Here is a 20,559-nt window from a genome sequence, read left to right as displayed (position 1 = left end):
AGCCCAACCCACAACAACCATGGAGTACGATCTCTTCGCGGTCAACTGGGATGACGAGTATGCGCAGTGGCGTGCCCAACGTAGTTGCATGAGTAGGGCGACAACGAGCGATGAAGGCGGTTCCGGTTCGAGGTGGAGGCGCGACTGTAGATAACGATGGTGTTAGGGCAGTGTTGCAATGATGAATCGAGGCCAACAAGGCAAAAGTTGTGCCCATCATGGTTGCCGCCGGGATGGGCACTCTGGGGCTCTTATGCGTGCGTGCTTGGGTAGATCCCTATGCAGTGGCACATGTACTGATCTTGGCGCTCGTGCGTGCAACCCAACTCCAGTAGGGTCACCACGAGGTATGGGCGAGAGCTTCGTCTCAGGATAGGTGAGATGGTTTATAGCGAAAAAGGAGCCTACCTCGGCGAAGAGAAACACGTATATGCGTTGCTCATGGCCCCAAGCGGCGTTGGCTGCTGTGGCAAGGCCTCCGTGAGGGCTCCCATGGGGATACAACCGGAGCATCCCCGTGGTCTTGCCTTGCGTTCCTCGAGTTTGCTTATTTCGTGGATTTAGGCATTGTCGATGTAGTAAAACATAGTGCCGCCTTCCGGACTCTTGTGCCTCCACCTTCCAATGGGATACCAAAATGACAGTCTCTCTCAGACTCGATGGCTCCGGTGACCACTGATGGTGCCGTGCATCGTGTCTACTTTGAGCCCCAGTAGGTTGTACCTTTCTCAGGAGATGGCGGCGAATGCTACAGACGAGGATGCGATTCAGGACATATTCGACGGACGACATGGACATGGGCTAGGGATTTGGCGAAAGGAGAATTGTCACGACATTATGACATTTTTGAAAATTTGAAAAAAAAAAGCATGCATGTGGCCTTCGCTGATGAGTTAAGTGAAATTTGTGGACAAGTCCAATGACCGCTGATGAGTTTTCAATCATTAAACAGAGTTGCAAATATCCAAATTCCTCGTCGTACGGGTACGGGCCTGTACTCTACAATCCCCGCTACCTCCGGCACTCGACGCCGCCGCGCACACAGCGGCAGTAGCAAAGCAGTGCCCGAGCCGCCGCATGCTGCCGCCGCTGCGTAGACCCTTCTAGAAGCTTCCGGAGGATGGACCCGGCCACGCCCCTCCTCGCCATCTCCAGGGCTATCTCCTCCCGCTCCAGGTCGTTCCCCGCCACGTCCCCGCACAACATCCTCCTCCGCGGCCGCCCCCTCACGGCCCCACTCGGCCGCGCCCCTGTCTTCGCCGCTTCCGCCCAGCGTCGCTCCGTGAACGGCGACGTGCTCCTCCTCTCGCTCGCGCGCCTAGCGCTCCGCGGCCCGGCCTCCCCTCGCCGCTGGTTCGCGAGCGTCTCGGCTTCCCCCCTTGCGTCGACCGGTCCTCCCGGTGGCGGGTGCGGTAGGGGGAATGGAGATGGAGGGGGCGGCGGTGATGGAGGCGGCGATGGGTGGAAGCGGCCGCGTGCTTCCCAGGGGACGGCGGTGGCAGAGGAAGCGGCAGGGCTGGAAGCCGATACCATAATCCTTGACGTTGGGGTATGTATGTCGGAATTGTAAATGCTTACATCATATCTTCACGTCCCAGTAAAATTTCCCCCTTAGATGGAATCACTGTAGCTGCTAGTCTTTACTTCTCTGCTCTTCATTGGAGTTGGTGGTGGTGTGAGTTCACTCCCTCACTCCACCCCAGTCTCCCTCATTCATCTAGAACTTACCACACCCCTCGATTTGAAAAAAATTAAAATCTATCTTGCAATGGTGATCCCATCACCGCGGCAGTTACGCAGGTGTGGTGTTGACTGCTTGATTGGGTTTCTTCTCTGCAGTACTCCCCCCAATTCCTAAAAGTAAGGCGTATTTTGTTTTGTTAAGACATGCATTTGACCCTCCATAAATACAAGGTTATATGACATGAAATTTGTGTGACCAGATTTGTATGTAAAAGTACTTTGTTATGATAGTGATTTTGTATCACATAAATCAAATATTAAAAGAGTAATTGTTGGTAAAGATCTTGTCTTAATTAAACGAAGTACGCCTTATTCATTGGAACAGAGGGAGTAGTACTAATCCAATACAACAACAGCAACAACTACTAATCCAATACGACTGAATCATATTTGTGGTTCTGTAGCAATGCACGGCCGTTATGCTAGTAATAATGGTACTTCAGTTCTATATGCTATAGTTGCATGGTGAAACTTCTCAAGCTGTCATGGGAATTATGTTTTCTTCTAGTACTATGTAATCTGTGACTACATTAGTCATTTGAGCGTTTGAACTTGTGACTGCAGGGGATGTCGTGTGGGGGATGTGCAGCAAGCGTTAAACGCATTTTGGAGAATGAGGTGAGTTATTCGCAAAAAAAGAAAAAAAAAGAGAGAATGAGGTGAGTCGCCTCGGCGTGTCTCACTGGCTCAGAGCTGTTTTCCGGCATGGTGTTTATTAGTCAACTAGCTGTCTTTCTAAGCCAGTGTGCTTGTGTTTGCAGCCCCAGGTGGTGTCTGCAACTGTCAACCTTGCTACTGAGATGGCAGTTGTGTGGGCTGTGCCGGAAGATAGAGCTGTACAGGATTGGAAACTGCAGTTGGGTGAGAAGCTCGCTAGCCAGTTGACAACATGTGGGTACAAATCCAGCCAGCGAGGTAAACTGTTACAATTGATACTGTAATGTCGTGAGGCTGATATAATACCATTTAATTGGATGTGTTGAGGACTGTTTGAACAATGGTTTAGAACTTAGAGAATTGCTAGTTGTCCCTAATGTGCAAAATCTGCTGATGGATAGGTTCCTCAATAGAAGTTGACTGAGCATGCTGCTTAAGCATTTCAGTGGTTTTTATATGCAAGATCTATGAATGGTGCTTTAGAGGTCCAGTGCCTATTGTTTAGCTGGATATATCTCAAAGTCCTGTTGTTACATTATGCTATGTAATGCAAGACAGATGAAATTGCTTTGTCATTCACTTTATCGGCTTTGCCCTCCAGTTTATGTCTGAATTTCCCTCTAAATTTTAATGCCAGGCGCCAGTATATCCAGTTTCATGCAACTGTCTATTGTACTTGCAGATTCTTCGAAAGTCAGTTCACAGAATGTTTTTGAAAGAAAGATGGGCGAAAAACTGCAAAATCTGAAGCAAAGTGGTAAACTTAATTCGCATTGGCAACTAAACATCAACCCTATGATCTTTGTCCAAGTTTGAGTCTTTTCTATGATTAACATGACATTGGTTTCTATTTTAGGTCGAGAACTTGCTGTATCTTGGGCACTATGTGCTGTTTGCCTACTGGGACATATTTCTCATCTCTTTGGAGTTAATGCACCATTGGTGCACCTGTTTCATTCCACTGGATTCCATTTGTCTCTCTCAATATTTACATTTATTGGGCCTGGACGAAGACTAATTATTGATGGAATAAAGAGTCTATTCAAGGGTTCTCCAAACATGAATACGTTGGTTGGTTTAGGTGCTCTGTCATCTTTTGCTGTCAGCTCAGTTGCAGCCTTCATTCCAAAGCTGGTACCTCCTACTTTCTTCCTGGAAGGATTACATTGTTGTATAGTTGCATGCATGAGCTCAGATACATCAAACCATAGGAACCAGGAATTTGACCTTACCACAACTGCATCATTGTCTCTGCTCTGCAGATGTTGTTGAGCAAAGTCATAATTCAGGTTCCATTTAATTGTACAACTGCTCTATTTTATGGTAGTTATTTTATACCAACTGATTGTCTTGCAGGGATGGAAGACATTTTTTGAGGAACCAATTATGTTGATAGCTTTTGTTCTTCTAGGGAAGAATCTTGAGCAGAGGGCGAAGTTAAAAGCTGCTAGTGATATGACCGGATTGCTCAATATACTTCCATCAAAAGCACGCCTAATGGTGGATAATGATGCAGAGCAATCATCATTCACAGAGGTCCCATGTGGTACTCTTGCTGTTGGGGACTATATATTAGTGCTGCCTGGGGTGAGTAAATATAAGTCACACAGACAAACACACAAATTAATAAAAGTGTTTACACATGTTTTTTTATGGGTAATACTCCCTCCATACCCAAATATTTGTCTTTCTAGAAATTTCAACAAATGACTACATACGAAGTAAAATGAGTGAATCTACACTCTAAAATATGACTACATACATCCGTATGTTGTAACCATTTGAAATGTCTAGAAAGACAAGTATTTGGGAACGGAGGGAGTAGTTTTGTTGCTTCCTACCTTCGCAGTTATAAAAGTTTGGCACGTTATTTGCTTGTGTGTTAATGAGTAAACATAATAACATATACAGGTACAAGTGCATGATATTATGTTCCTGTCATAGGTCCACATAGAACTTTGTTTATGCGATTATAGCCATTATGGGTAGCTCGTGTATGATCGCATGCTATTATCCTATTAGTATAATGTTTGCTATCGTGCACTGTCCAGGACCGCATTCCAGCCGATGGACTTGTGAAAGCTGGAAGAAGTACAGTTGACGAGTCAAGTTTGACAGGTGAACCTATGCCGGTAACTAAGATTGCAGGGGTATGTTTTCTGAACCACCTAATATTGTCTTATGTGGAGATATTGGTTCCTTCTGGCTCACTGAATTCAGGTAATATCTGAAAATTAGCATTAGTATGGTGTTGATTCTTTTTTCCTTTGTTAGGCAGAAGTATCAGCGGGAAGCATTAACTTAAACGGTAAACTGACAGTTGAAGTTCGACGACCTGGCGGTGAGACTGTCATGTCTGACATACTTCACTTAGTGGAAGAAGCACAGACAAGGGAAGCCCCTGTTCAGCGATTAGCTGACAAGGTATATTTGTCATCACATTTGGAACTGAGACTCTGGGACCAACTCTACGAGAACTACTACTAATTTAGTGTTAATGTCTGATATAATGCTGAATTGTTCTATTTTATCATTATGTCCAATGCAATTATGTACACATAAACATTTTGTATGTGGATGCGATGTTCAGTTTAGCGCACGAGTTCCACACATGGACCCTTTGCGTGGACTAAATAATTACGGAATATGGGTCATTGACTACTTTCTGCAATTTTTATTTGACCTAGGCAAGATTGTAATTAGCAATTTAGTAAAAATGTATCTTCCAGTAGATACTTGAGCCTGTTTAGCACTTAGACATATGTTCAAAACGTTTCTTGGTTCAGATGATGTGTGCACTTACTGCTGTATTCTACTTTTAAGTTCCTGATCACTCGAAATATTGATTCCATTTTTTATTAAGGTCTGTTTATAATACAGGAATACCACAGCAAACGGTCTGAACCCAATAGGAACCTTGATTTTGTCCCGTGTTGGGAACGGGGTCTTAGATAATTAGCATTAGCTCTTTTGTATGTTTCCGCATAGGGCATTTGTTACACCGTCCTCTACTGTCTTTGTCCTGGTCACTGCTGACGGATCTTTGATCAGTTACAACAATCTTAGAGATATTTTCATCCACTTACCATATCATAACCTGAATTAGTTATAGGTTTAGGCTATACTGTATTACTATGATTAATTGTGTCAATCATTTTATTATTACATAACAGGTTGCCGGGAACTTTACATATGGCGTTATGGCGCTTTCTTCTGCTACCTTTATGTTCTGGAGTATTTTTGGTTCACAATTTGTACCTGCTGCTATCCAGCAGGGAAGTGCAATGTCTCTGGCTTTGCAGCTTTCTTGCAGTGTTCTGGTATGATCCAAGAAACACATGTTTAACAGTCTTATCCTGTCTATTTACTTTGAATAAAGAGTAATGTTTTGCTTAAAGTAGCATATGGTAGTGTAAACTGCAAACTCCTTTGAATGGTGTTGTCTTGAGAGAAAAAATGGTCTAATTCCAAATTCAGTTATTGAGCTTACAAAATAAATGACATGAAAAACAGCCATGTTTGTTTGAAATGCAGGGATGTTGAATAAGTGTAGGTTCATTTCAAGATTGAACTTTTAAAAAAGGTTTCTTATAAAGGAAATAAGATCATTGGGTGTAACTGGATTAATCATGCTTTTAGTCCCATACTTTTATCATCTTAAGTGTTAAGAAGACTTGAGTTGCACAGGTGTAGCTGTCAGAAATCTATGTACCTCTCATATGTCTATACAACTCACCAACAATTTTAAATGTTAAATTATGGTTTTCATTTATGTTAATGACCATGAACCTTGAAATATATTGTTTGGTCCAATTTCAACCCTAGACTATAACATTGTTTATAGTAAACTTGAAATAACTTTTTTAGGTGCAATGGAATGGAATACTATAAAATGAGAATCTGCAAAGTTTCATAAAAAAATGTGCATGTTTTTCTGCCATGTACAAAAAACAAGATAGATGTTCTCGTCTTTTTGTGTTTTCCAGAAAAATGTGAAACATTTCGAAGGTGTAGGGAATGAATAACTGATAAAATAAGGAGCTGAAAATTTGCATCACAGAATATGATCATTTGTATCCTATACCAAAAAGACGAGATGGATCGATATATCTTTCCCTCTTTTGTTCATGACACAAATGGTTGTATCTTTGGCTGAAAATTTGCAGGTTCTCACTTTCTAACATCCTTTACACCAATGATTGTTCACATTTTTAGAAACCCCCAGAATACATAACCACCATCGAAAACCAGTTAGGACAAATGACTCTAGAAAGTTCAGGGTCTATTACAGAAGGTTTTATATTAAAGTGTTCTAGTCAGACCAAATACCATAGTTCAGGGCTGAGGATAGATTTTTTTCTAATTTAACTTCTCCTTGCCTACAATGTGCCCTACTTTCTGAACAGTTAACGGTATTGATCTTCATGTGTAGGTAATTGCTTGCCCATGTGCTCTTGGTCTTGCCACACCCACTGCAGTGCTGGTATGGAACTAAAGGATATGGCCCCTTTTGCCTGAATAAACGTTCTGTCAACAATTATTCATATATACTATTTCCAGGTTGGTACTTCGTTAGGTGCAACGAGAGGACTTCTTTTACGTGGTGGGGATGTTTTGGAGAAATTCGCGGAAGTTGATGCCATTGTGTTTGATAAGACCGGAACTTTAACAATTGGGAAACCTGTAGTGACAAAAGTAATAGCTTCTCACAGCGAGGGAGGTGTAAATACAAAGTTAAGTGGTTCTGATTCTGTTTACTGAATTTGTATGTTGTATCTAATTACTTTCCTCAAAGCTGTACTTGGTTATAATTTAGAATTTTTATGCGTTACTTTTTACTTCCCATTTAACTGGAACTCACTGCAAAACATAGCTGCACATAGGATGGGACACCCTGAAATTTGCAATGTATTTCCATGGATAGCGTTTTTTTTTCTAAATCGTATGTGTGACTTATGCACTTCATGCACCCTCAGCAGCAGAAGTGAAGTTTATTTCCCTGATCTTCCTGTTGATAAACCATATTTTGTCATCAGAGATTACTGGAACAATGAATGGACAGAAGGTGACATTCTTAGTTTGGCTGCTGGAGTAGAATCAAATACAAACCATCCACTTGGAAAAGCGATCATGGAAGCTGCCCAGGCTGCCAATTGCATCAATATGAAGGTACTCACAGCAGAAATGCTCAACAAGTCTGAGATAAAATGACCTCAGTGTGCCAATTGCCTCGGTACACTAAAACGGCTGTTGTAGGATAACTGTTCTGCTACCTGAATTCAGACCATGGCTGAATCTCATTAGGTCCATAACCACCCTTGCACCAGAGTTGAAAGAAAACAAACATCTTGCACCCTTTGCCATTTAACTTGATAATTGACATATTCTGCTCAATAGTGCTTTTATGATAAAATGAGATCACCTAATTGACATTTCTGTTTCATGGCACAGTTTATTCCCCATTAGAGTTGCAGATTTTACTGTGTTTATATGCTCGCCATTTTCCCATGTATATCGTTACAGGCAAAGGATGGGTCCTTTATGGAAGAACCAGGGTCTGGTGCTGTGGCTACGATTGGTGAGAAACAGGTTTCGGTTGGGACATTAGACTGGATTAGGAGGTACACTTGAATTATTTATTCAATTGTTGTGCTAAGACTTGTACTAGGGACATATACCTTTCCTCATTCTAGCTATACAACTTTGTTTGGATTATTGCATCAATTTTCTGCTCCATTACACTAGCTCCATGTGTAATTGTTATGTTGCACCGAGGAACTGTGCTCACTAGTAAACAATTGTTTTGACAATATCTCAGGCATGGTGTTGTTCGTGACCCATTTCATGAAGCAGAAAGTTTTGGTCAGTCTGTTGCATATGTAGCAGTTGACGGTACTCTAGCTGGTCTTATTTGTTTCGAGGACAAGATCAGAGAAGATTCTCATCAAGTTATCAGTGCCCTGTCTAAGCAAGGAATTAGTGTGTATATGTTATCTGGGGACAAGGAGAGTGCTGCTATGAATGTTGCTTCAGTTGTTGGCATTCAGTTAGACAAGGTAATATCAACTAAATTTTGCTTTACCGATGTGGACATTTCTTTTCTGGTGAATAGTTCCTGTAGTAAAACAACAAACTTCTGTAGTACTCCTATATGACATCAAAGTATGAGAATGAACATGTTGTCTGACTTCAAATATGCAATTTATATAGTACATCTTAGAAGGTGCACCGGTAGTGCTGTTTTATCATTAATTTTAGAAGCCTAATGCTGCATAAATTTTCTGCCTATTAATTTACCTGAAAATATGAATTCAGATGGTAAATACCACTGTTCAACTTTTCGTAAAAATAATAATTAACATTTGTCATAAAGTTATGATATTATTATGTATCTTTGTAGGAAATGGATTCATGCTTTTAATTATGCATGGAAATCTTACAGCAAGCTGAAAGGCTTTAATATGTAAATTGATTTCATCTGGTATTAGCAATTTCTCATCCCCATGCACTATTAAGCGAACATAAAGATCTATGATTGAAACCATTTCAGCCACAATGGGAAGCATGAAAAAACGTTTCTTTCATTCATTAGGATTCTTTTCTTACCATGATTTGTTTATCCTTTGTTACCTTTTCAGTGTGATTTACTTGTGTACATAATTAAATGGTATCAGGTGATTTCTGAAGTTAAACCACATGAGAAAAAGAAGTTCATATCTGAACTTCAAAAGGAGCACAAGTTAGTTGCGATGGTTGGTGATGGCATCAATGATGCTGCAGCCCTAGCTTTAGCTGATGTTGGAATCGCAATGGGTGGGGGTGTTGGTGCAGCTAGTGATGTATCTTCAGTTGTTCTCATGGGTAATAGGTTATCTCAGGTAATTCATTCACGACAGCTTGGAGTTACTCACTGACACCATTGCCAAATTCATTGAACTTTACTTCCCTCTTTGTGCTAGTACCATCTTTCTTTTTTCTAATAAACTGCGCTGATGGGTCTTTGATGCAGCTTGTTGATGCTTTAGAGTTAAGTAAAGAAACCATGAGAACAGTGAAGCAAAATCTTTGGTGGGCTTTTCTGTATAACATTGTATGTTTCCCTTTCTTGTCTCTTTATGCCTTGCTCATGTGTTTCATAAGTTATCAACTGCCAGGATAATGTTGGACCTCAGTTTTAAAGAAGTTACATTTAGATTAAAAATATATGCCTGCTCAGAATCCTGCTTGCGAGGCCTCGTTATGATGCGATACTTTGCAGGTTGGGCTACCCGTTGCTGCTGGAGCATTGCTGCCCGTGACGGGTACGATGCTGACCCCGTCGATAGCTGGAGCACTGATGGGTTTTAGTTCAGTCAGCGTGATGGCCAATTCCTTGCTTTTGAGGGCGAGGATGAGTTCAAGGCATCATGTTCAGAGCAGACAAAAGCCTCACAACACCATTTCTGGTGTGTCAGACGGAGCTGATGAGGTAGAGCAAAGTTATCCATCAAAATGGAGGAGTACCTGACTGAAGTTTGAAGTGATGACATACTTATTACTCCACGAACATTTGATTATAGCTCAGTCACATAGCCACAGGTGAGTGAAAACACTAATAACACTGTAAGCACCAAGAGTTGATGCAGTAATCACCAAGAGTCTGAAACATTATGTGATGTAGAAGTCCTTGAACCAGTGGCGGATCTTGGGTCTTATTAACAGGGTACCATACTTTCGACACACAAATTTAATTAATTGTTGTGCGTGGATGAACATCACAAGCTCACCATGATATTGGTCAAAATTACAATACAAAGTTCACTGGTTGATCAGTGCAGTAGTAATATTGTGCCCAATTTAATTGTGGTGTGCGGATATTGCAAATTCAATGCATAAAAATTGTCAAAATTAGACATGTTGTAGGAAAATCGAATTCTATTCTACCTATCCCACCTAGTCATACATGGCAAATTGTCGAGGTCGTAAACAGCCAATATAGATCATATGTGCTTAGAAATGTCGATTATTAATCACTTGAGGTGGAATTACCTTAAACCTTTTTAATCGACAAAGGTTTTAAGACATACTCCCTCCGTTCTAAAATAGATGACCCAACTTTGTACTAAAGTTAGTATAAAGTTGAGTCATCTATTTTGGAACGGAGGGAGTATATCTGATGTAGAATCAGTGAGTTACTTTTGAAGAATGTTCAATTGTCAATTTTAACCTATTTTATTACTAGTGAAACCTTGCACGGCGGCATGTTGCACGTTCGAGGGAGCATGCAATGTGCTTAGCAGGATAAAGAAGCAATTTTATTGCATTTTATTGCCACGCTGGATAAAACTTTTGCTTATATTGAAGGATTTGGTGCTTGATTTGGCAACGATGCTTGTGCATTTAACTTGTGGTAATTAGTGCAATAGATCATCCAAGTACCTACGAAGGGGAGCTTGCACTACAGTAGATGCAATTTACATTAGTGCTCACTGATGTGGCAATATTCCATCTTCTTAAGCACGCCTACATAAGCACCTTGCATTGCACATGCCCCTATTGCCATTGCCTAGATCTCCCCCACGCTAACCATATGTGTGCGTGCAATGAACCAATCCACTTTTAACCTTGCAAGAGGGAGGCTAATGAAGTTGCAGATTGTCTGGCTAAATCCTGTTATATTTCTAAATCCCCGTCTATTTGGGATAATACCTCCTTGATTTCATTTCATTCTTGATTGTAAACGATCTGGCTGTCATTTGATGAATAAAATTACTTTCCCGTAAAAAAAACTAATCTACCTTTAACAAGGCATTGTTACATGGTTGAGCCACACCAGATTAACAAACAACTCGAGCGCATCGAGCTCCATCTAGTTATCACCTGGCGGCTTCCCAACATGTTACACATGCATTCTATTTATATGGGGATTCCGTGTTCAAGCACAAATATAACATCAGAAGAGGTTTCTCATGATGTACACCAAAAATTCTACTTGGATGCGGATTTTCTCGCCCCTTCCATTAGGGCCGTCTCCCGTGACGAGGAAGGAGCACCGCTGGGCCAGGGAGCAACGCAAGGCCGAGGCCAACTATGAGGTCTATGTAGAGAACCTCATTGAGGCTGATTCACAGCTCCACAATCAACAACACTGCATTCTGCGAGTCGAGGGAGGCGGAGCGCAACAAATTATTGGAGGCCGAGCTCTTCGATGAGGAGGAGATGAAGACGTGGAGTAGGTCTACCGCCAATGACCACGAGGCCAGCCCTTCCAGCGGAGGGGTGATTGACATCTCCGACGAGGAATTAGACAACTACTACAATTAGGAGTAGAGCTAGGTCTATCACAATGTAGTGCTAGGGATCTATGAAAGTGCCAGTGTTTAAGTTTGTCGTTTCATGTTTAATGTGCAACATTTCATTCTAGAACTTAAAATATGCAATGAATTTATTATGCTTGTTCATGTTTCAAATTCTACGGTACCAAAAAATAATTTTAGATCTGCTGAAAGAGCAGAAATTTTTCTGTTGAACCCAAATCTTCTCTCTCCACACCTAAAGCCAGTTTTGGGTCATCAATTATAGGGTTGTTGTTGGAGATGCTCTTGCACATGCATTCTATGTACATGGGATGCTGTGCTCAAACACAACTATAACCTCGAGTGAGGTTTCTCATTGAGATATGTGATCTATACGAGAAGATAAGTACCACATTGTTATGACCTTCCCAAGAACATCGATGGGGTTGACTATGATAGTAATGATAAGAGGATAGGACATGGTACACCCCTCCCCCTCCCCTCTCCCTAGTCTCTGGGTGGGGAACATACACGAGTGCTATATGAGTCTGCTCTTCACCTTCTATTGGTTAGAAGGGTAAAATAATCGTCATAATCGTGGGTGTGTGAGCTAGTCAATCCCCTTTTTTTTTGAAAATATACATAAGAGGCTTATAAATTTGAGCTTATTGATCATGACCTACCTTTGCTCTACGTGGGCCATCTTACATTGCAATTGGTAAAATGAGCCATCTTTGCTTTGCCTCTTGACAGAAATAGCACACACTTAACTTGATGATGTCTCTTTACCATCTCTACTCTTATAAAAAACCGAGTTGGTGATGATGGTGTGTGCCATCTTGTAATATAAACCGTCCGATCTATATCTGACGGATAGAAAGCATACTATGACAATTTTACAAAAAATACCCGCATCTCTCTCCACATTTACAGATAAGGCCTTGCCTCGTTCATCCTTATCTCCCACAACCTCATTGCCGAGCAATTAAAAAAGGATCTCTCTGGAACAATCAAGCATGGTGGCCGCTGCCGCCTGCCGGCGCCGTCCATCCTCATGCCTCCGCCCAGTCCGACCACCAGTCACCGCCACGCCCCACTCCTCCTCACCTTATCTCTCATCTTTTATTTTTTCAATGAAATTCTCGAGATACCATTTTTCCAATAAAATTCTCAAGATATCATTAGTTTTTACACATGGGATTACTCATGCATGGGTCAATCACAACAGGTGTTTTGTAAAAAAATGCATCTTGATGTTCCGTGCAATGCACGGTCATCTTGCTAGTACGACGTAAATGAGTGGGTGTAAAAGACCAAAATACCCCTGATAAAAAACAAAATGTTAGTAACCCGTGCAATCTTGTATGCATCGCAATTTGTTTTTTCAAATTTTGTCAAAAAAACTAACTTTTCCATAAAAATCCGGTAATATTACAGAAAATAAGTATATAATCATAGTAGTCTACTATTCAAATTTCAGCCAATTATGGAAAAGGAGCAAAGAGAAAACAAGATCCCAAATTTTGGGCGAAAATTTGAACAATCCAGAAAAAAATGTATATTTTTTTACAAAAAATCAAATATATTCTTAGTACGCTGTTCAGATTTCAACCAATTCTGGACAAGGGGCAGAGAGAAACAAGATTTGAAATTTTAGTCCGAGTTTGTCCAAAGTTTGGGCAAACATTTGAACTACCCAGAAAAACCTGAAAAATTTACAAAAAAAATCAAGTATATTCATAGTGTACTGTTCAAACTTCAGACAATTTAAGCAACTATAGCAGAGAAAATGGCATACATTCTTGTTGTCCAACAAGTTTGACACACTAGTCACACAAAATAGATAAAGTTTTCCATTACATGTATCGTTCCATTTTTATCAGATGTCCCCGGGTTCTGATTTTTCATTCTACATAGCAAAATAGAGCAACACATCACAAAGTAAATCTCAAGTTCCAACACATAGATGAAGGTTTCAAGTCCCAACACATCGAAAACACATCATAAAATTAAGCAAATCTCAAGTTCACCAACTCACCTCAGTGGAGCCTCCGTCGCTGGGCACGGTATAGAGCAAAGATGGGGTATTTTATCAATTGCAATATAATATGGGGCATATTGGCCCTGGCAGACCTAAACTTAGACAATCTGAGAAAGGTCGCCCTACTTTCGGGACAACTTTTTTTTGCAAGGAAAACTTTCAATCTATTCATCAACTGTCAAGATAGTACAAAGAACACCAGAAGTAAAAAATACATCCAGGTCCATAGATCACCTAGTGACGACTACAAGCATTGAAGCGAGCCGAAGGCGCGCCGCCGTCATCGCCCCTCCCTCATCGGAGCCGGACAGACCTTGTTGTAGTAGACAGTCAGGAAGTCGTCGTACTAAGGTCCTATAGGACCAGCGCACCAGAACAACAACCATCGCCGATATTGTCTTTTACTTAATAATCATGGATGATTTTTTATTTGAGTTTTCTAACTTTTTTAGGATCTCATTGATTTTTGTTTTAGCAAAATGAGGATCTCATTGATTTTTTTTTGAGACAAAAATGAGGATCTCATTGATGATGTGAATGGGCCATCACCGTGAGGCCCAGCGAAAATTCGACCGTTGCCTGCCTCACTAAAGTACCCGACCGTTGGACGCACACCACCCCTTCCCTTCCTTCCTTAAGCCGCGCGAGCGCGACTACCCAACACCGGATCATCACGCTCCTACTCCCCCCCTTTCCATTTCTGCCTCCCGAGCCCGATCTCACATCAACTCGAAACCTTCCAATTCAGAACGCAACTTCCAATGGCGGCGGAGCCCACCAGAAACGACGCCCACGTCGTGGAGATCCCGGTCACCGGCGACGGAGCGGAGCCAGCCAGCGGCGCTTTCCCCGGCAAGGCGGCGTCGGGGCACCACCCGCTGGGCGAGATCGCCGACAGCGGCGGCCACCTGCTGCTGCTCAAGCTGTGGCAGCGGGAGGAGTCCCGCCTGAACCGCCGCGCGTGCGCGCTCGAGGCGGTCATGGACGCGGCGCGCCGGGACGCCTTCTACCTCTGCGCGGCCTTCCTCGCCCTCCACGGCCTCTCCCTCGCGCTCCTCTTCGCCGCCTCCGTTGCGGGCGGCGCCCCGTCGCGCGCCTGCAGGAGGTGGTGGGCGCCGTCGTCCCTCTCGCTGGCCGCCTCCCTCGCGCTCGCCGCGGCCGTGCAGCTCCGCGTCTGCGCCTACTGGCGCGCGGCGCGGCGGCTGCGGCGGGAGCGCGGCGACGCCCGGGCCCTCGCGCGGTGCGTGCAGGAGCTGCGCATGAAGGGCGCGTCCTTCGACCTGTCCAAGGAGCCGCAGTGCGGGGTGACGAGGACCAACTGCGCCAGCGTCGAGGGCGCGGGGGCGTGGGGCCCGCTCCGGTGGTGCTACCGGAACGTCGTCACCGCCTGCCTCCTCGCCGTCGCCGCCGTAGCCTTGCCCTCCGGCAAGCTCATCCTGTGCGCCTAGGACACAGCCGATTCGAGTTTTCAGTGAGTTGAATTTACCTCCTGTGTGACCCGCAAAAAAAAAAAAAAAACCCTCCTGTTTACTCCCTGTGGATCAGATCTTCTGAAAATTCATGACTAATCCCCACGCCAGCAGATTTGTTATGACTGAAATTTTCGGCGCTTGAAATTTGTTCTGATCTACAACAAAATAATGCTTCTCTAATTCTAGGGTCGTAGGCTTCCTGGTGAATTGATTCGGAGGAAACGATGTGCTTCTAGCGCCGCAGGCTTCATGGTGTTATTTGCATAGACAGAACACTGCTTGTGCTCCGATGATCAGAGAATTTCCAACATTTTTTTCTCCGCCCCCAGATGTACTCTTTGTAACGATTCAAAGCTTATTTGTATGACCCATTCATAGCAGCTTATAGTGATCTAAACGTTTTTATATTAATTTACAGAGGGAGTACATTGTATGGTTGAAAGTCTCCATGTGCTCTTCAACTACGGAACTACGGATTTATACATTGTTATGGTTGAACCGGCAAGGGACAACCCAATTCTCCCTGCAAACCTGTTGTTTTGATGATTACAAAACTATGAAAGAATATGTTGGATGATCTGTGCACTCGTTGTGGTTGTTCTGTTGTCGAAGCTTATTGTCACCGTGATTGCGTCATTACACTATTATATGCATTTGTAGGCTTTTTCTTGGTGTGCTGATTCTAGCCTGCACACCGTTACTGGAATCCTAGGAGTCATCGCAGACTATCTAGAGAAAATATTTTGGGGAAACCAACTTGGAGTGGAAACCTGTGAAAACTGCGCAAAAATCACACAGAAAACGTTTATATTATTGATGAATTTATATTTTCACATATCTACAGAATGATTTAGGACCGAACCTTGAAATTTTGCATACTTCTAGAACATCACCCTCCTAGCATCTGTATTTTTTCGGGTACAATTTTGTTTAACTTTTAAACATGGTTTCAACATAATCTTCACCATAACATGGTTCACACCCGATACTTTCTTCACAATCTATACCAAACCGGATTGTTGTTCTAACTTCTAACATCAGACCACCCAGAGTGGCAAGGGAGTGCATACAAAGATTTTTGATGATTGAAATGCTCGGTGCCTAAAACGTTGTTCTTGATCCGTGACAAATTCTGCTTTCCTAATTTCAAGGTCACAAAGCTTCGTGGTGAGCTGATTCGGACGAAACAAGAACATAAGTCTTGTTTGCATCGTGCAGATCACTGTTTCTCTGCTTGATGATTAGAGATAATCCACATTAATTTTCTCTCCCCAGAGATGTTGAAAGGGTTTAAAGCTTGTGACTCTTTGTAACAGTTCGAAGCTTCTTTGAATGATTCATCAGTATTAGCTGCAACGCAGAGTGAAATGCTAATTTGGCCATTCTGACTTCACGGCTAGTATGAAAAGTTTGTCCACTGTTGGGGCTCTTTTACTTCTTCAGTTCTTCAACTGTTGTTTTTAACACCCGAAAAGAAAAAAAGGTCGTTTCCATTTATGCATGTCAAACTTAAAGAAAATATAGTCAGGTTGATGCAATCCTTTGGTTCAGGCATATGAAGCACTAAACAAATAGTCAGATTGATGCTATCCTTCTTCAGGCATATGAAGTAGATTGAATCTCTGTACAAAACATGACATCTGCAAATGTAATCAGTTTTCTAAAGCAAAGACTGAAAGAGCCATTTGGTAAAGAAATCCGTGACACACAATTCCCCCTGCAATCCAACTTCAAAATTCTGATTTTAGCATATATTTTCCGAGCAAAAGCAAGCAAGCTTCAATAACTCCACAACAGAACAAATCTGATGCACAGCAAAATTGTCTTTGGCAAACAATCATTTCCCAAAGTTTGCTACTCCCTTCAATCAACATTAGTTGTTCATTCTCTATATTATTATGGATCAGAAGGAGTGCATATCTTGATATCTTATATACCCTAGGCCACCCCATATCATCCGAATTTATTTTCAAAGATGCAACACTTGCAGTGGTAGTAGTCTACACAGAGGAGAGGACATAGCAGCAATGCAGATAGCCAACCAGTAGCATCACAACAACATACACATCTTCCTCTGCCAGTTAATCGGTCCATCTGAAATTTCAGCCTTTAATCAGCTGCCAGATCGATTAATCGACTGGCCCAGTTAATTGGCCACAAAGGGGGTATTTGATTTGGTCAAGTGCCGAGTAGTAGTTAACTGGGCAGTTAACTTAAATGTCGCTGCAGGCTGCAGCACAAGTAGTCCAATTCACAGTCGCTGGATACCATACTGAGCCCAACATAATACTCCCTCCATTCCTAAATATAAGTCTTTTTAGAGATTCCAATATAGACTACATACAGAGCAAAATGAGTGAATCTACATTTCAAAATATGTCTATACTTTATACATCCGTATGTAACTCGTATTGAAAACTCTAAAAAGACTTATATTTAGAAACGAAAGGAGTAGTATAAGAGAATGAACACGCAAAGCTATTTGGTATCTAAAACATTATATTTTTCTAGTTTAAAAAAAGTTACTCATAACTAATCCATCTTTAACCAAAGTGCCTTGAGGAATTAGGACCTCAAAGAGAATAAAGGAATGTATATATTGTTAAACCAAAGAAAATGTCAGGAGTTTGCATTGCAAATTCCCCATTCCTATGATGTGTTACTGGTTTTGCAAATAACAACAAGAATCACATTGAACTATCAAAACTTCAATTTCAGTCCCTACGGCCATATGACATCAGAGACAGTCACATATGCATGACTAAATTTTACATCATACAGGGAACGGTGTTACGCCCTTGGTAGTATCCACTTACCAAAGAAGCATGTATCTGAATTATCTGAATATATAGCAAAGGTTGTACCAATTAAACATGCACATAAAAGCTAGAAGTTATACGAACACTTGGCCCATAGTTGTTGTAATATTTGATTGTGCAACCTAAATGCCTAAAATACAACTAATAGTTACATGGATTATACATCAATCAAACCATTTCACTGCAAATTACGATGAACAAAAGTAATCAGAGAAATGCCACGAGATAAATTATCTTATCAGTTAGACATGCATGAGCATCATACGGCCTGCCTCGATCAGAAGAACCTACACCGATTCTTCTTGGATCGAATCACTTATAACATAGAGGAGGCCCCTCAAATGATGACAACATCTTAATTATTCAGCGGTGAACAAACAAACATAGGAGAGCACTAAATCAACAGCACAATCTTAGATGCAACTTAAGTCCGCTGTAACATACTGCAGGCGTTACTGCTGCGGGACGTAGTAGTACCCCATGTCGGCGGCGGGCATGCCGGCGGCGGGGTGGGGCATCCCGGCGGCGACGGCCGCCTCGGCGTCCTTGGCCTCGTCCCGCGGCACGATGTCCACCAGGAAGTCGAAGACCTCGGTGCGGGCGATGGCGGCGGCGATGTCGGACTTCTGCAGCGTGCGGCGCTTGTTCTCCTCGGCGTGCGCCCAGCCGCGGTGGGTGAGCTCGAGGATGAACATCTCGCAGGCCCGGGCGAAGACGACGGGCGCCTCGGCGGCGATCATGCGGACGTCCTCGTCGGCCTTCATGATCTTCTTGATGCGGGCGAGGGGCAGGTTGTGGTTCTTGAAGTCGGTGGTGGCCTCGATCTCGCGGTACTGCTCCGCCCAGAACACCTGCAGCTGCTGCTGCTGCTGCGCGGCGGTCTGCTGCGACGCGGCGGCGACGGCGGCGGGGGGCGGCTGGGGCGCGTAGAGGGCCGGCGCGTGCGGGTAGCCGGGGGGCGGGGCGGCCGGGTAGACGGTGGCCGGCGGGTAGCCGACGGGCGCGCCCAGCACGGGGCCCGGCGGCGGAGGGGTGGTGGATTTGGCCTCCATTCCAGCTAGGGTTTCGGGGAGGAGGAGCGGGGGATTGGGGGAAGAGAGTGGTGGTGTGGTGTGGAGTGACCCTCGATTGGGCTGTTGTTTTGCTGCTGCCTGCCGATGCAGAGGCTGTCGATCCGGGGGTGGAGGATTTATTAGAGTTTGCTTTCCGGTTTAATCTCGAGATTAAGACGAGGCCGTGCGTGTGTGTGCGTGTCTGCGTGGCGGGCTAACGACGGCTCGCCATTTCATTTTCAAGGAGTGGTAGGGGCCGTGGCGTCAGTACAGGGTTAAATATCTGGTGTCAACATCGCATTAACGCTGACTAAGATGACAGCGAGCGTCACCTAGATGCCTTCGGGTCAAAATGTTGGTAATTTAGTCTATCTTGACACCAACGGGTAGTGATTTAAACTTTTCTTTTGAGAGAGAGATGGAAAACTAGAACGTATGTTGTATGGTGAGATGAGTGTTTCCTTTAAGAGAATTTGTATGGGTAGAGTTGAAACTAGGAAGGATGGGGATGAGGTTATTACACATGTAGCGAACGAGAAAAAGGAGGAAGATGCTTACATACAGCAGAGGAGGGAGTCGGTTGGAGATGATGGCGCATAGGCGGCCTCCAAGGAGGGGGGCCGCCGGGCCAAATGAGGATCCTAGGATGGAACTGTCGTGGTATGCTCTCCCCCACGGCAGTTCGTGAGCTCTTGGAACTCCAAGGGCGGATGAAAGCAGGCTTGATTTTTCTCTCTGAATCACACTTGAATAAATGTAAGGCCGATGAGCTGCGTCGTTTTCTATCTTTTGAGTTGATGATTGTAGTGGAGAGTGATGGTCGGGATGGTGGCCTAGTCTTGTTTTATAATAAGTTGAATAAAGTTGTTTTGAACTATGTGTCGTCTCATTTTATTGATATTATTTTTATGAATGATAATGATAATGTATATTGGCAGTTTACGGGTTTTTATGGCCACCCGGGTTGGAGAGAGCGCAAGTTATCTTGGGACAATATTCGAAATTTACATAATATGGGAAATCACCCCTGGGTGATACTAGGGGATTTCAATGAAATTTTACTCTCATCAGAAAAGGAGGGTGGTAATGCGAGACCGAATGCTATATGAGAGATTTTTGTAATTGTCTAGCGGAGTGCGGTCTTGAAGATATGGGATGCATTGGTGATCCTTTCACTTGGAGGAGAGGCGATACTGGGGAGAGGCTCGACCATGCGGTGTGCAATGTGGAATGAGCGAATAAATTCCCTCAGGCTGCAATTATTAACGAGGAACATGTTCATTCCGATCATCGCCCACTCGTCCTGGATACAGAGTATTATGACGGCAATATTTTTAATAGCCCAAGGGGACTAGTGAGACAGTTTGAAGCACGATGGCTCAAAGAGGAGACGATTATAGAAACTATCCGTACAACATGGGAAAAGGCAAAAAAAATATGGGTATTGGGCCAAGCCTCACTGATCGTACTCGAGCGGTACAGACAGATTTGCATAATTGG

At 43.2% G+C, this 20,559-nt stretch overlaps 3 protein-coding genes across 4 annotated transcripts; 2 read left to right on the top strand and 1 right to left on the bottom strand.

The window, feature by feature from the left end:
• Positions 1-964: 964 nt before the first annotated feature.
• On the top strand, positions 965-10,240 carry PAA1 (P-type ATP-ase 1). 2 transcript variants are annotated; one of them, XM_048690244.2, is made up of 17 exons: positions 965-1,549; positions 2,308-2,361; positions 2,505-2,658; positions 3,083-3,157; positions 3,257-3,534; positions 3,757-3,987; positions 4,452-4,550; positions 4,675-4,824; positions 5,574-5,720; positions 6,833-6,883; positions 6,961-7,133; positions 7,437-7,569; positions 7,924-8,021; positions 8,219-8,456; positions 9,075-9,278; positions 9,410-9,490; positions 9,659-10,240. In XM_048690244.2, exons 1-17 carry the CDS (start codon positions 1,121-1,123, stop codon positions 9,905-9,907), a joined length of 2,844 nt encoding a protein of 947 aa, XP_048546201.1. In that variant the 5' UTR covers positions 965-1,120; the 3' UTR covers positions 9,908-10,240. The 2 variants fall into 2 exon arrangements, with proteins under 2 accessions (XP_048546201.1, XP_087394254.1); XM_087538128.1 differs by lacking the exon at positions 965-1,549 and having other exon boundaries at positions 2,308-2,402.
• Positions 10,241-14,337: 4,097 nt separating this feature from the next.
• Positions 14,338-15,630, top strand: LOC125520668 (RNA polymerase II elongation factor). The gene is made up of 2 exons (XM_048685633.2): positions 14,338-15,187; positions 15,375-15,630. The coding sequence occupies exon 1, from the start codon at positions 14,478-14,480 to the stop codon at positions 15,162-15,164; it is 687 nt and encodes a 228-aa protein (XP_048541590.1). The 5' UTR covers positions 14,338-14,477; the 3' UTR covers positions 15,165-15,187; positions 15,375-15,630.
• Positions 15,631-18,211: 2,581 nt separating this feature from the next.
• On the bottom strand, positions 18,212-19,202 carry LOC125520669 (nuclear transcription factor Y subunit C-6). Its single transcript, XM_048685634.2, has one exon. The coding sequence runs from the start codon at positions 19,057-19,059 to the stop codon at positions 18,460-18,462; it is 600 nt and encodes a 199-aa protein (XP_048541591.1). The 5' UTR covers positions 19,060-19,202; the 3' UTR covers positions 18,212-18,459.
• Positions 19,203-20,559: the final 1,357 nt, after the last annotated feature.

This window comes from Triticum urartu, chromosome 7A (assembly GCF_056163025.1).
Source record: "Triticum urartu cultivar PI428250 chromosome 7A, HENAU_Tu73, whole genome shotgun sequence".
In the NCBI taxonomy this organism is placed as follows: domain Eukaryota; kingdom Viridiplantae; phylum Streptophyta; class Magnoliopsida; order Poales; family Poaceae; genus Triticum; species Triticum urartu.
This window is presented reverse-complemented; position numbering and strand designations above follow the sequence as displayed.

Bases quoted from the DNA above. Each gene is read 5' to 3' on its own strand.
- LOC125520669 (XM_048685634.2), bottom strand. From the start codon at position 19,059: ATGGAGGCCAAATCCACCACCCCTCCGCCGCCGGGCCCCGTGCTGGGC.
- LOC125520668 (XM_048685633.2), top strand. From the start codon at position 14,478: ATGGCGGCGGAGCCCACCAGAAACGACGCCCACGTCGTGGAGATCCCG.
- PAA1 (XM_048690244.2), top strand. From the start codon at position 1,121: ATGGACCCGGCCACGCCCCTCCTCGCCATCTCCAGGGCTATCTCCTCC. The intron at 1,550-2,307 runs GTATGTATGTCG...TTGTGACTGCAG, and splicing joins CCATAATCCTTGACGTTGGG to GGGATGTCGTGTGGGGGATG. The intron at 2,362-2,504 runs GTGAGTTATTCG...TTGTGTTTGCAG, and splicing joins AACGCATTTTGGAGAATGAG to CCCCAGGTGGTGTCTGCAAC.